At 39.8% G+C, this 14,267-nt stretch overlaps 1 protein-coding gene across 1 annotated transcript in view; it reads right to left on the bottom strand.

Moving 5' to 3' along the window:
• PRIMPOL (primase and DNA directed polymerase) overlaps positions 1-14,126 on the bottom strand; it is a 35,780-nt gene extending 21,654 nt beyond the window's left edge. The window contains exons 1-5 of the mRNA XM_004610411.2: positions 13,989-14,126; positions 7,876-8,109; positions 6,139-6,236; positions 4,987-5,116; positions 1,566-1,713 (exon numbers count right to left, since the gene is read on the bottom strand). Of these exons, the coding sequence (XP_004610468.2) occupies positions 1,566-1,713; positions 4,987-5,116; positions 6,139-6,236; positions 7,876-8,055 (556 nt within the window). The 5' untranslated portion in view covers positions 8,056-8,109; positions 13,989-14,126. The remainder of the gene's footprint in view (positions 1-1,565; positions 1,714-4,986; positions 5,117-6,138; positions 6,237-7,875; positions 8,110-13,988) is intronic.
• Between the last annotated feature and the right edge of the window lie 141 nt (positions 14,127-14,267).

Genomic DNA, 14,267 nt, shown 5'->3' with positions numbered 1-14,267 from the left:
TCAGGGGTTACTCCTGGCTCTACATTTAAGGAATTATTTCAGTAATGCTAGAGGGGTCATTTGGGATGCCGAGGATTGAACCCAGATTCACTGTGTGCTAGGCAAGCACCTTACCCACTGTCCTATCTGTCCAGTCCCGTCTCTAATGTGACATGGCTGAGAGATAAATGATGAAGTATGAGCACAGTGGGTCTGGTTTTGTAAGTCAAGACACCTGTACCTCTTCCTAAAGGCAATGGAAATTCCTTGAGAGGTCCGTACCAGTGATATAATCAGATCACAAGCTGGGAGGGAGAGTCAAAGATGACATTAACATCTCCCTGAATAACTGGATGGGTAGTAATTCCACCCACTAATCTACACGACTAGAGAAAAAGGTTTGGAGGGAGAATGAGGAATTTCAGTCTATGAGTCATGGAATTTGAAGTGACCGTAGAATGTTTGCCAGGCAGTGGTTACATGGGTCTGGGCTGGGAATACAGAGTCAACAACACAGAGAAAACTGAAGCCATGAGAGTGGGTGAACATCAAGGTTACAGACAGGCCAGGATGTATCCCACAATTCCCAGCATCTCAGGGGTGAGCGTGATACAAAGAAGCAATGTCCAATGAAGCTAGAGAGCAGACATGAGAGGGTCAACAAGTGTAGCCGTCTAAGTCAGTGCAACCCAGTCACTCAGCACCAGATCCTGACTTTCTTACCTGTGCTTTGGTGACCATGTCCCTGAAGTGCCCTTCAAACTGTCCAACAGCCATGGTTTGGAATGGATGACCTCTTACCTGGGTGTCAGACATTCGTCTATTTGGACCGTGGAAATATTTGCCCTCTCCACACTTTGGTGAGCACCAGCAGTTGGGTTTCTATTTAGCACTTGGTTGGGGGTTCCCACTCTGCTGCCTGTTTCCCCGCCCAACAGACTGCATCTTACTCCCAGACATGTGTTTCTGATGCCCACTCCCGGAACAAAGACTCTGGAGAAATTCTCCAGACTACACTTCTATATGTCATGGCCTGGAAGCTCAGCCTAGAACAATAAACAAGTCTTATTGGATGTGGTCTGGAACCCAAGTGCCAGTGCTCAAGGACTGAAAGTGAAAGTATCCAGACCTGAGCCCACACAGTGAAGACTCACACAGGCATCTCCTAAACTAGTTCAAAAGCCTCTGAAAGGACGCAGCAGAAACCATGCTCGGGACACCCATGGACATCCTGACACACCTCAAGAGGGTACTGACCCAAGGGTGACCTGAGAAGGTTAAGCTATCTGGAAGGCGACAGGTCTACAGCTAAGAGCAAATCCTGAAAATGTGAAAAATGCCTTTTTTAGGTTTTAGATTAACAACAAGTTTTATGTATAACCTGATAACTTCGGTGTATTCTCTGCTGCCTGCATCACAACTGACAATGTGTAGTATCTCTTACACTTTTCTAAATAGAACTATTTTACTTTAATAAAACTATTTTACTTCACACACAAATAAAACTGATAAATGCAATTTTTTACAGAAAAAGAAAATGAGTTTATGACATAGCCCATTATTTTTTTAAAAAGTAATATACTTACCTACATGGATATTATCTTTAAATGCCACATTATGGAGTTGGAATATTAAATGGCGGCTAAATTTTTCATCAGTACTAGAATCCAAATTGCAAACATCTGCTGCTGAACAATTAACTCTGTATAACTCTTGGAGTGCCTGACAAACATGCTAAAAACACAAGTAAAATGTAATTACAAAATTTGTTTTAAATTTTCCTCATGAGAAAAATTTGAATATCTTTGTATAAGTATTCTTTGTATAAGAATATCATTTTTACTTGCTATAAGATTACATAAGAAGTTTGCCAAATTGAAATAGGTTATCACATTTAAATGAGTACGTATTGTGTTTAAAAAGAAAACATTATTGGCTCTCAGGATAAAGACCCCTCAGAAGTGAAACAATTTATCTTATATATTAATCTCTAAAATCACAATACATCTTTATAAAACTCTTCAAAGTATCACCTAGGAGTTAAAAGATCACTGATTCCATTTTTTTATACTTTTAATTACTAAAACTTCCTTATGCATACTGAACGCAAATCTACCTCCAGAAAAATCTGCATAGCTAGATGACACTGCTATTGAAGTAGTTATGCAAACACAGGCTTCAGAGCATAAGATTAGGAGTCCAAAAGTTCTAAGTTTGGGTCAAAGAGATAGAACAACGGGTAAGACGCTTGCCTTGCACATAGCCGACCCAGGTTAGATCCCCGGCACCACATACGCTTCCCCAAGCACCACAGGAGTAATTCCTGAGTGCAGAGCCAGGAGTAACCCTTGAGCATCAACTGGGTGTGGATCCAAAAGCACAAAAAAAAAAAAAAAAAAAGCCCTAGGTTTAAGTTCTGCTTTGTCATTTATCAGCTCTAGCCTTTGGTCAAATCCAAATGCTGATATTCACTTGCTGATATTCAAAATGGAAATAATAACTAAGTCTACTTTGGGGGGTTTTGTAAATAAGGAAGAGAGAAACCAAAACAAGTTTTGGTTTTAGCACAGAAACCAAAACAAGTATATGCTTAAAAGCGTCAGTCATTCAAATGACAAGTTATTTCTCCTCAAAGCCTGTCTTCTCATTTGCAAAACCAAGTTACTTGGAACTGCCACGCATGATTACCCTGAGAGGAAATGTTTGTGAACTGCCGAGCACTTGGACACTGCAGAGTCACGCAACAATGGTTCAATGTCACTTTGGCACCGCAATGCTGGCCCTCCCCAGCTCTCTGATCCCACTCCTCCACAGGCAAATTTCACTCTCTGGGGAAAGGGTCTCTTAATTACCCTATCTAGATAAAATTCCTCCTAAATGTCCCGTTGCTATATGTAATACCTTCTACAGAGCTGGAGATTTGTCTCTTAACATCTCTTTCTTCTATATTACCCAGACTATCGCTTGCTATTTGCTGTCCCCTTTTGCAGCAGAAACAGAAATCTAATCATTCACTATATACCAGGCGATCAAGGATAAAGACATGTCCCAGATGCTCTTGAAGTGAGATGTAGTTGTATGACTACGTTCTTCCACATGAGAGATGAGCAGAGAGCCACTTAAGAGTCAGAGACTCACAACTAAGTCTCAGAAGATAGCATCGAGCTGCAGCAATGCCTCCAGACCCCAAAGTCACCATCCAATTAAAAATTTAACTCCAGCTCTACCACTCTATTTAAAATTTTAGAATTCATAAAGCATGCAGTCACAAATGTGGTCACGTGGCATCTCATTCCCTAAGCCACTAATGTACCAAGAGTAGCACACCACATTTGATGGGGAGTAAAATAGAAGGCAACCAATCTCAATTAAAAAAAAATTATATATATATATGTATATATATATATATACATATATATATATATATATAAGCACACAAGGCTCAACCTGTAACAACATGTTAGTAATCTCTTGCAAAAAGCTTAATGTCTCCAGGGTGAGGTACAACAACCGTCATACACTTTCCTCTAAGGAAATTTCTGGAATCATTTTTAGCAGATTATTAGTAACAAGTAATACAAAATAAATTATTTAGGAACTGCCTTTGGGGCAGGTGTGGGTGGTGGTGGGAAAATTTAAAATAATGGTGGTGGAAAGGTGTAATGGTGGTGGGACTGGTGTTGGGACATAAAAAATTACCATGAACAACTGTATAAAAAATTTTGTTTAAATGAAAAATTTTTTTAAAAATTTTTTTTAAAAAAAGAGTTACAGGTCATACTCTCCCTTTGCCCCATTTTTCTACTGATTAGAATGCAGACATGTTGATGAGTCCTTAACATAAACAAAGGCAACATGTTAGGTAGTAAAGGAACAAGCCTCACCCCTAACAAAATGGAGTCATATCTAGACATTACATTAGAGAAATATTAATTTTATCTTAATTAGGCCACTTTAATTTTGGATCTTTATTATGAGAGCTATAATTTATTATCTTGTATTAAATGACAAATTCTATAAAGGCAGTAACCATGTCTTTTGGTTTAACCAATGTATTACTTGTGCCTGGGCAAAGTGGTTCTTTCTAAAAAGACTGAAAATTATTAAAAAATGAATAAGGCCTAGTTCTGTCCTTTGGCACTAGAGGACTAACACAGAATAAATTTTATTACTGTAGGTAACATGCTAGTAATAATAACGTTCCTAAATTATCTTCCCAAGTTATTTGAATATGTAAATTATAAAATCCAGAAGTTTAAAACAATGCAAACAATGTTACCTGTAAAGTTTTATAAATGCTTTAAAATTCATTCTAATTAGCAAAAGTGCCTTAGTAAAATTATCAGTTAAGTCATGAGTCAAAGGGCATTCTATACTATCACTAGCTATAATTAATCAGTTATTTATTCATCATCTATTATATTAAGAACCAACCGAATTTATGCCACCCCCAAGAAACCGAAAGGAAAAATACTTATACATTTGTTACAGATAAAGTAATCAATAAACAGCACACCACAGGCATAGAACAGTGGATAGGGCACTTGCACATAGCTAAGCCAGGTTCAATTCCTAGCCCACCCCATGTGGTCCCCCCAAAACCCCAAGGGGCAATCCCTGAGTGCAGAGCCAGGAGTGAGACCTGAGTCCCATCAAGTATGGCCCAAAAACAAAAACAAAAATTAACCAATAAATAAAACTAATTTTAATATAATTAGAGTATATTTTAATTTTAATATAATCATTATATTATGTAAAATAATCCTAACAATTCTACCTACAAAGTAAACATGTTCTATAATAACACAAAATTTTATTTTGGGTGTGTCGCAAAATCAATTTAAATAAATTTATTTAGAAAATGTGCTAATTACAAGTAAAAGTCAAAAAGAGTAGTAAGGAAAAGGAGAGCCAATACATTATTTAACGTATAGGTTCTCCTTGTGTCACTTAATGAATTAGTGAAGAGAAAATACAGGTATAAGAAAAAAAACCTGACTCATTTACCTCAATGAGTAATGCAACCATCTTTTTCCCATCAGCTTCTGGATTGGCAAGTTTGTTAAATTCCAAATCAAAATAAAGCTTGCACACAGCATTTTCAGGAATTACTTCATAGCAGTGTAAGAGGTTTCTTCTGAGTTGAATAATTCAAGATTGTTAGATTTATATTTTATATTATTCAAACCACAGAAGCTGATCTTACATCTTAAGATTACTGTTAACTGTTAAAAATATTTAACTATGACATAATGATAAAGTGAACAACTTCACCGCAGCCTCTGGCTTACAGTTACAAGAATTTCCATCAAATGAGATGTTGCAATCACATTTTCTAATATTTCTTAACTAGAAAATATGATCAACTTCTGTTATTCACAGATGATTGATATCGTCTAAGACTTTCATGTTTGTTTTTTAATGCCACCATAAGAGAAAAAATAATTTACCAAACTGGCATTTAGTACCACATAGTCTTGGGAGTCCATGCATTATACAGTAATCTTAAATTTTTTGTTAGGAAAGAATCAGTTTAAAGACAAATTCTGACTCCGCTATCTTCACTGAGTTTCAGTTCTCGTGCTGGCAGTTACAGACCCGATGACATCAACAGGTATAACTAATCTGGGCCAGAACAGAGCTGATTTGACAAGTCAACATGGTAACTTGTGCTAAGTGATGGCATCCTCTACAATCAAAAGATCGGGGTAATTTGGACAGGAAAAATGACAAGGGAAATCGTGTCACATTAGCATAGTCGCCAGTAGCTCACAACACACATACACATGGTCATTTTCTCCTAGCACCCAGCGATAACTCACTATTACTATAACAAGGGAACTCCAGAATTCAATTATAATACAAAGATAACTAACTGTATCATCAAGAATTATACCAGCCAATTCTGTTGAACTAATTTTGTAAAAATTATTTGAGAGGAAGGCCTGGAGTGATAGTGCAGTCAATGTCTTCCTTATACACAACCAATTCAGGTTTGATTCACAGCATCCCATGTGGTCCCCCAAGCAGTGCCAGGAGTAATTTCTGAGTGTGGAGCCAAAGTAAATTCTGAGCACCACTGGGTGTGAACCAAAAAAAAAAAAAGTATTTGATAGGAAATATAATTTAATAATACACTGTACTTTACTAACTACTTACCTGAATTTATAGTAAAACCAAAGTTGAGTGTAAGTTGTTACAAGGTAAATGCGTTGTCCATTACCCACTTTGTATTCCAAAGCAAATACATGAACATCCTTTATAAAATAATTTAAAAAAAGACATTCAAAGAGATAATTAAAATGCAAACTTAAATGCAACTGTAACTATAAAATACTCATGAAGAATAGACATCAAATTTTCAAAAAACTGAAATTTAAACATGTTTCAAAAACAAGAAAAACAATCACAAGATCTGAGTAATGACTAATTACAATATAGTCATTTTTAGTTATCCGTTTTGTAGTCACTCACGAACAAGTAATTCTTGATCCAGATATAGACTATACAGATATAAAGAGAAAAAAGAATACCACATTTCAATCTCTCTCATTTGATATCCTATTAGTCATTTGCTAATTAATAAATTTAAACCTATTCTTTAAAACTATCAAGAACTGGGCCAAGAGACAGTATGGCAGGTAGGGCGTTTCCCTTGCAAACGGCCCACTCAGGTTTGATCCCAGCATATGGTCCCAGAGCACTGTCAGGGAGTAAGGCCTGACCACCACCAGGTGTGGCCCAAAAAACAAAATATGAAATTGAAAAATAAAAGCATCTAAAGACTATCATAATATTTGTGCTGAATTAATAAATTCTCAGTACAAATAAAAACTTAGTGGACAATAACTTTTTATCGAGTACTTGTAAATTAAAAGCTTATGTTTTTAAAATGCTTAACTTTAGAAATAATTACAAACTTCCTTTTCTTTTAAAAAACAATTTTTTATGGTGAACTGATCTGATACTTGATATAACTGTGTCTGTTTCCATTGATTTTTCAAATAGAGGAATACTAATTTTATTTTTTTTGTTTTGGTTTTGGTTTCTGGTGCTTTCATATCCATTTAGCTAAAAGTAGCTGTTGAGGTACAAAGAAACTAAACTTTCACTTTCATGAGTAAGATGTAGAAAGTTACTTGATCCTACTAAAAATTCTAAGACCAGTGATCCATAAGCACAGAAATCACACTCAAATATTTTTAAAATTCAAGATTAAAAGATCTCTCAATAAACTTTTAATCTATGAATAAGGCTTACACAAAATAAACATAAAAGATTTTCCTATATTTCCTAAACTATTTTGATGAGTGAGCTTTTCTTCAGTAGAGTCCTCTTCCTAAGACAGACTAGCATTTTGAGTTTTTACATGGCATAAAAACACAGAATCAGAATATATTTATGTCATATACTGCCTCTGTTTAAATTTAGTTCTCCAAGGATTGGAATAACAATACAATGGATAAGGACGTGCCTTGCACACAGCTGACCTGAGTAGGGTCCCAACACTCCATATGGTCTGGCAAGTTCTGCCAGGAGTGATCCCTGAGCACAGCTGAGTGTGGTCCAAAAACAAAATTAAAATTTCTAAAAATTGTTTTTTGGGCTACCCCTGGCAATGCTCAGAGGTTACTCCTGGTGGTGCTCAAGGAACCCTATGGGATGTGGGGCTCAAACAGTGGGTCAGCCTCATGCAAGCTAAGTTCCCTCCCCACTGTACTATTGCTCTGGCCACTGTACTATTGCTCTGGCCACTCTCCCATTTTTTAATAAAATTATTTTTGATTCAGTTTTTCTTTCCTCGATTTTTCCCATAAGATCTTATATGATATTCATTCATTTCCTCATATTTTGGGGAGTTTAGTTTTATTCTTTAAAAAATACAAGATAAATTACCTCTTTACAGCTTCTAACAAAATTAAAAGCTTCTGTTTGTCGATGAAATAGTTTCCAAATGGATGGTGGTTCTTCTGGCCTGGATAATCTTGGTTTATATACTGAAGACAATGGTTTTCTCTCATAATGAGATGCCAGCTCTTCAATCTGCTTCAGTTTTGTTTCCCACTTTCTTTTCATTAGTTCAGAAGGGAAGAGAAGGTCCTATTCTATGTAAGATTTCTACCTTTACAACTGAAACAAACGAAAAAGACATCAATTTCTTTCATTATATCTGGTCTCAAAAACTGTATTTCAGTGCATTTACTAATGCTAATTTTTCTGCTTTGTATTTTGTTTTACACAAAGTTTTTCTGTTAAACAAGAACAGGGCTGGGGTTGGAGCGATAGCATAGCGGGTAGGGTGTTTGCCTTGCACACGGCTGATCTGGGTTCGATTCCCAGCATCCCATATGGTCCCCTGAGCACTGCCAGGAGTAATTCCTGAGTGCATGAGCCAGGAGTAACCCCTGTATATCTCCGGGTGTGACCCAAAAAGCCAAAAAATAAAACAAACAGAAAGTCATAACTTCTAGATTCTGACTGTTGCATCTAAAGAGTGATCTAAAGAGTGTTCTCTGATTGATAGGTAAACAGAGCTACCTAAGTCTTACTGAACTGCAGAGGGGAATAGTAAATATTTATCTTAAATCTTATCATAGAACTTGATGAATGTTAAGTGTTTTATGAAATACAAAGTTTCATTATAAGTGTTTGGTACAATATAGTTTTATAATGACCACTTAATTGCATCAAGTGCTACCTTGCCCAGCTTTCTACTGTTTTGACTATCACATACTATATTTCTTTTTGTTTGTTTTGGCTTTTTGGGTCACACCCAGCTATTTCAGGGGTTATTCCTGGCTCTGCACTCAGGAATTACTCCTGGCAGTGCTTGAGGGGACCATATGGAATGCTGAGGACTGAAGCCAGGTTGGTCATGTGCAAGGCAAATGCCCTACTCACTGTACTAGCACCCTGGCTCCAATTTCTTAGTGTTACGTTCATGTCTAGGCACCAATGTTCAGCTCCTACCTCCCTTTGCAGGTTTCTGTCTACTAACATAACTATAGCTAAGCAGATAACACAGCTGTATGAATAGGAACTCCTGTAAAGGCTTGCTCTGGATACTTATAGTAATCATAAACATAATTCTTAGAAGGTACAGATAAAATCTTAATCTATGTCTGTTAGTTTTATAATTAGTAAATGTCTTTGTGTCCATGATATACTTCCATGTGAGCCATGCTATACAAAGGTTCTAGCAACACTTTTCCGATTTGGGATTATGATTTACTTACAAAGAAAAAAAAAAAAGAAAAATCTCCTGCCCCGTGCCAGGCTGTCTTCACCAGGGCACCTAGGAGGGGGGCGGGTTGAGTTTCCCTTGCCACCCCAAGCGTAACCCCAGCAGCTAAAAACCTCCAGAACTTCCAGAACCCATGCTCAAGGCCACTCTCCACATGCTCAGACAGAGCCTCACCCATGAATGAATCAGCAGTGGAACCCACGTATGCAGGACCTGTGGCTGAGATCTCCAAGCCTGCTCGGTTCAGAAGACTCCTTCACCCAGCTCCCCAGTTTCCAGTAGCTTGGCAGTCACACCCACAAACTGCCCCAGTATTATGTAATCTCATCAACGGTCAAAATCCACAGACAATAAAATAAAGCTTCCCAGAAGAAAGCAATGCACTATTTCCTGGAGCACGCAGCCGTGAATGCGTGACCTATTATACTCTAGCCCACTGATGTACCTAAAGTAGCACACATTTGTATGGTTTTAACATACTTGCTTGTATTCTCTTACATATGGGCTTAAATGGCCCCAAAATGAAATACAACAACCTTCACAACACACTTCCCTCTTATTGTGGTGGGAAGTTGCTCACTGGTGGGGTGGGTGTTTGAAAATATCTGTAATGAACTATTGTGAACTACTTTATGAAAATAAAATGTATAAACATAAAAAAAAAAAAACAGGGGCCAGAGACATAGCTAGTACAGCAGGTAGGGCATTTGCCTTGGACACAGCTGACCTGAGTTCAATCCCAAGCATCCTCTATGTTCCCCCAAGCACTGCGAGGAGTAATTTCTGAGTGCAGAGCCAGGAGTAACCCCTGAGCATCAATGGATGTGGGCAAAAAAAAAAAAAAAAGGAAAAGAAGTTTCAATGGGAAGGGAGCTCCTTTGGAATGACAAATTCTCTGTCATTCCTTTATTTTTTTTTTAAAAAAAAGCCAACTAACCCCCCTCATCCTGACTCTGGACTTTTCCATGTGACTTTCTTTGGGGTGTGGGGAGTTGTTTAGAAGAAATATTTTTGCACTGTGCTTAGCTATCCTGAAGTCCTGCCCTGAGACTGTTAGACTATGCCTCTAGCTTCACAGAAAATAAAAGGCATCATGGAAAAACAAAAACGAAGTGCAAATAACAGCCAGGACCAACTGTCAGCTGTGTGAGCTAAGTCAGCCAGGATCAAACCACTGTGGATCCTGTAAATTCAATGTCTGAGTGAGTTCGGGGAAATTTGCTGAGGAACCAGCCAGCCAACCACAGAACTATGAGGAAATTTGTTGCTTTGTGATGTTATTACGCCAGTACATTTGAGGATGGCTTTCCAACAGCAGTAGATAAGTTGCCCTCTTCACTGATGTCATCCATGCCATGATTTATCTATGTGGAAAACAGATCATTTAAGTGCAATTACATATGCATTTAGGGTAAGAGTCCTATTCACTATTGCCAACGCCTTCTGAGCATCTGGACCTAATAAGCTGGTATTTTTGAGTTTCAGCAGAAAAGTTTGTAACACAAAACTTATTAGTAAATGATTTATTTCCTGAAAAGAAATTAGAATCATCCTAGAAGATTGAAAGGGTAGGAACAGCATGAAAATGTGAAGTGTTAGGAGAAAAAAGTCATTATTATTGATAGATGTCAACCATACCAGCTCCAAAAAGGATTATTCTCTTAGAATGAGTTAACTTACATGGATTAATTATAAACCTTCAATACTGAGTGTGGAGAACCCAAAAGGCATCCCATCAGCAACAAGTGGGAGTAGGCCTGAGCACCACCAGCTATGGCCAGAAAGGAAAAAAATATATATACACACATGTGTAGCAAGAAACAAATATAACTCTAAGGATATCAAATAAATTTTAACATATATATGTTACTGTAAATTTTAACATATATATATACCTAGAAAACATTATTTCATTAGAGAGATGGGGCACTTTTTTAAAAAGTTGCTTTAATCTCTTATGAGGAAAAATTTCTAAATGCTAGGCCGATTCTAAGTTTATCTTCTTCACAGATAAAAGACCCTATGTTTCGCTAAAAACTTTTTTTTTCTTTTTTGGTGTTTTGGGTCACACCCAACTATGACTTAGGGATCACTCCTGGCTCCAGGGACCTTCTGGGGTACAGGGGATGGAACCTAGGTCACCACATGTAAGGCAAGTGCCTCACTGGCTGTATTATCTCTCTATCCCAAGAAACTGATTTTCTTCTGTGAAATGTATTAACTTTTAATAAAGCCCATGAATTATCTGATGAAGAAATGAACACAAAAAATACTAGAGCCACAATTCAGATCTGATTATCTAATTAAGTGACTAGAAATAAGCCAGATATACCTAATGACACTGACTTTTTTTTATTTTTTAAAAGACTGAAATGACCATGGGATGCCATACATAAAAGTCAGACACAACGAGAAACAAATTTAAGGCTTCCTGGACAGAGGAAATGGAATGACTGTCAAGAGGAAAAAAACTTTGACATATTATGCCTTCATGTTATTTGCACAGTTCAAAAATCTGAACAGCTGGGCAGAAAGCAAGAAGACAGCTGGGGTTTGACTAAAAGCAGGAGGGTTGAGTGACAAAGAAATGGAGAAGAGGAGAGCATGTGGCATTCTAATTTGTAACTATAAGAAACATCATCCCTACCCCTTGGGAGAACATTACCATTATTAGAAATGCTAGGGTGGAATCTAGCTTTATTTTTTTTTTTTTAAATTTATTTATTTTTAATTAGAGAATCACCGTGAGGGTACAGTTACAGATTTATACACTTTTGTGCTTATATTTCCCTCATACAAAGTTCGGGAACCCATCCCTTCACCAGTGCCCATTTTCCACCACCCGTAAACCCAGTGTCCCTCCCACCCTCCCCAATCCCATCTCCCCCCCACCCCACCCTGCCACTGTGGCAAGGCATTCCCTTCTGTTTTCTCTCTCTAATTAGCTGTTGTGGTTTGCAATAAAGGTGTTGAGTGGCCGCTGTGCTCAGTCTCTAGCCCTCATTCAGCCCGCAACTCTCTTCCCCCACATGGCCTTCGACTACAATGTAGTTGGTGATCGCTTCTCTGAGTTGACCTTTCCCCGGAACGTGAGGCCAGCCTCGAAGCCATGGAGTCAACCTCCTGGTACTTATTTCTACAGTTCTTGGGTGTTAGTCTCCCACTCTGTTATTCTATATACCATAGATGAGTGCAATCTTTCTATGTCTGTCTCTCTCTATCTGACTCATTTCACTCAGCATGAAACTTTTCATGCCCATCCACTTAACTACAAAATTCTTGACCTCCTTTTTTCTAACAGCTGCATAGTATTCCATTGTATAGATGTACCAAAGTTTCCTCAACCAGTCATCCGTTCTGGGGCATTCGGGTTTTTTCCAGTGGAATCTAGCTTTATAATAGTGTGTATCAAAACTTCTTTCCTACCCCAGGTTCGAGTCCCTGCATCCCATATGGTCTCCTGAGCACAGCCAGGAATAATGCCTGAGTGCAGAGCCAGGAGTATCACCTGTGCATCGCCGGGTGTGACCCAAAAAGGAAAAAAAAACCTTCTTTCCTATAGAGACCAGTAATTGCTGGGTGATGTTTCCAAGTTCAAAAGAGACAGCTTAATGGGGCGGGAGGGATAACACAGTGAATAGGGAGTTTGCCTTGCTAGCAGGTTCAATTCCCAGCATCCCATATGGTCCCCTGAGCACCACCAGGAGTAATTCCTGAGTGCAGAGCCAGGAGTAACCCCTGTGCATCGCCGGGTGTGACCACCCCCCAAAAAAAAAAAATTAAATCAAAAGAGACAGCTTAAATCAGTAGGTTTACGACTATTAGCTATTTCACACTGTACCAGAATGTTTCACCATGTTTGATACAGAACTGGGGGACAGGGTGGTGGCCACACCTGGCTCTGTGCTCAGAGATCACTCCTGGCCAAGCTCAGGCCATAAAGTGTGCTGGATACCACTTTACCCAATGTGCTATGTCTCCATAATACTGGGCACCCACTATGGTCCTCCGAGCCCCACCTGGAATGATCCCTGAACTCAGAGACAGGAGTAAGCCCAGGCACCGAGACCCACTCCCGCCAAAAAAAAAAAAAGTACTGCAAACATGAAAGAGGACAGAAAAACTTCTCAATAACTAATGGCCTTATCTAGCATGTGAAGCAACACACATAAACCCTAAGTGAGGTCAGGAAGCCAATGCCTGGTCACCAGCACCCCGAGGGACACAGCAAGACCCAACTTGCCAGGCTGGCGCCTCTGGTGGAAAGTACCACTGCTTCCCGGCAGGCTGAAGCTCCTCCACCCAGCTGCACCCAGCATCAAGGCTGGCTAAAAAGAGCTGCAGGAGGGGCTTGTCTGCGTTAATTCTGGATAAAATACATGCCCTCTTTTCTCTTTTTTAGGGGTGTTCTTGAGCCACACCTGCGGGGTGCTCAGGGATCACTCCCGGAGGGAATGTTCCCGGGGAATCCAACTCAGGTCGGCGGAGCGCCAGGTAAAAGCCCTACAAAAGCTTAATGTGCAAAAAATAACCCCAACAACTTAATGTGCAAAAGAGAGCCCCAATTCACAGCCAAACCATCAGAAGTGTTGCCGGCGGACTAGTTTACACCGAGTTTCTGGTTGGGCCTCATTAAAACGTGGCCCCAGAACTGCGGTCTCCAGTGTTGGTAGCATCCTTGCAACCACCGTCTGAAAGCGGCTCCGGCGCCAGGTAAACTGTGGGCCGGTGCCAGTCTCGGGTCGCAGGGGGTGGCAGTGATTACCGGTGCGGGTGGCGGCCGCTCCTCTCCCTGCAGCTGCGGCTCACGGCAGAGCGTCCGGCCCGCCCGGACTCGGCCCTCCTGCCCCTCCGGGCCCCAGGCGCCGTGGGCCGCCTTCGCCCCGCGGACGGCGTGGCCGGCGTCTTCAAATCCGGCGCGGAGGCGGGGCCGGGCCGTGACGCGGCGCGAAGGCGGGAACGCGCGGCGGGCCTGCGCGGAGCGCGACGTTTCGTGCGCGGTTCCCGGGCGGGGCGGGGGGACGTGAAAAAGGCGGATCACTCG

Source organism: Sorex araneus, chromosome 1 (assembly GCF_027595985.1).
Source record: "Sorex araneus isolate mSorAra2 chromosome 1, mSorAra2.pri, whole genome shotgun sequence".
Taxonomy (NCBI): domain Eukaryota; kingdom Metazoa; phylum Chordata; class Mammalia; order Eulipotyphla; family Soricidae; genus Sorex; species Sorex araneus.
This window is presented reverse-complemented; position numbering and strand designations above follow the sequence as displayed.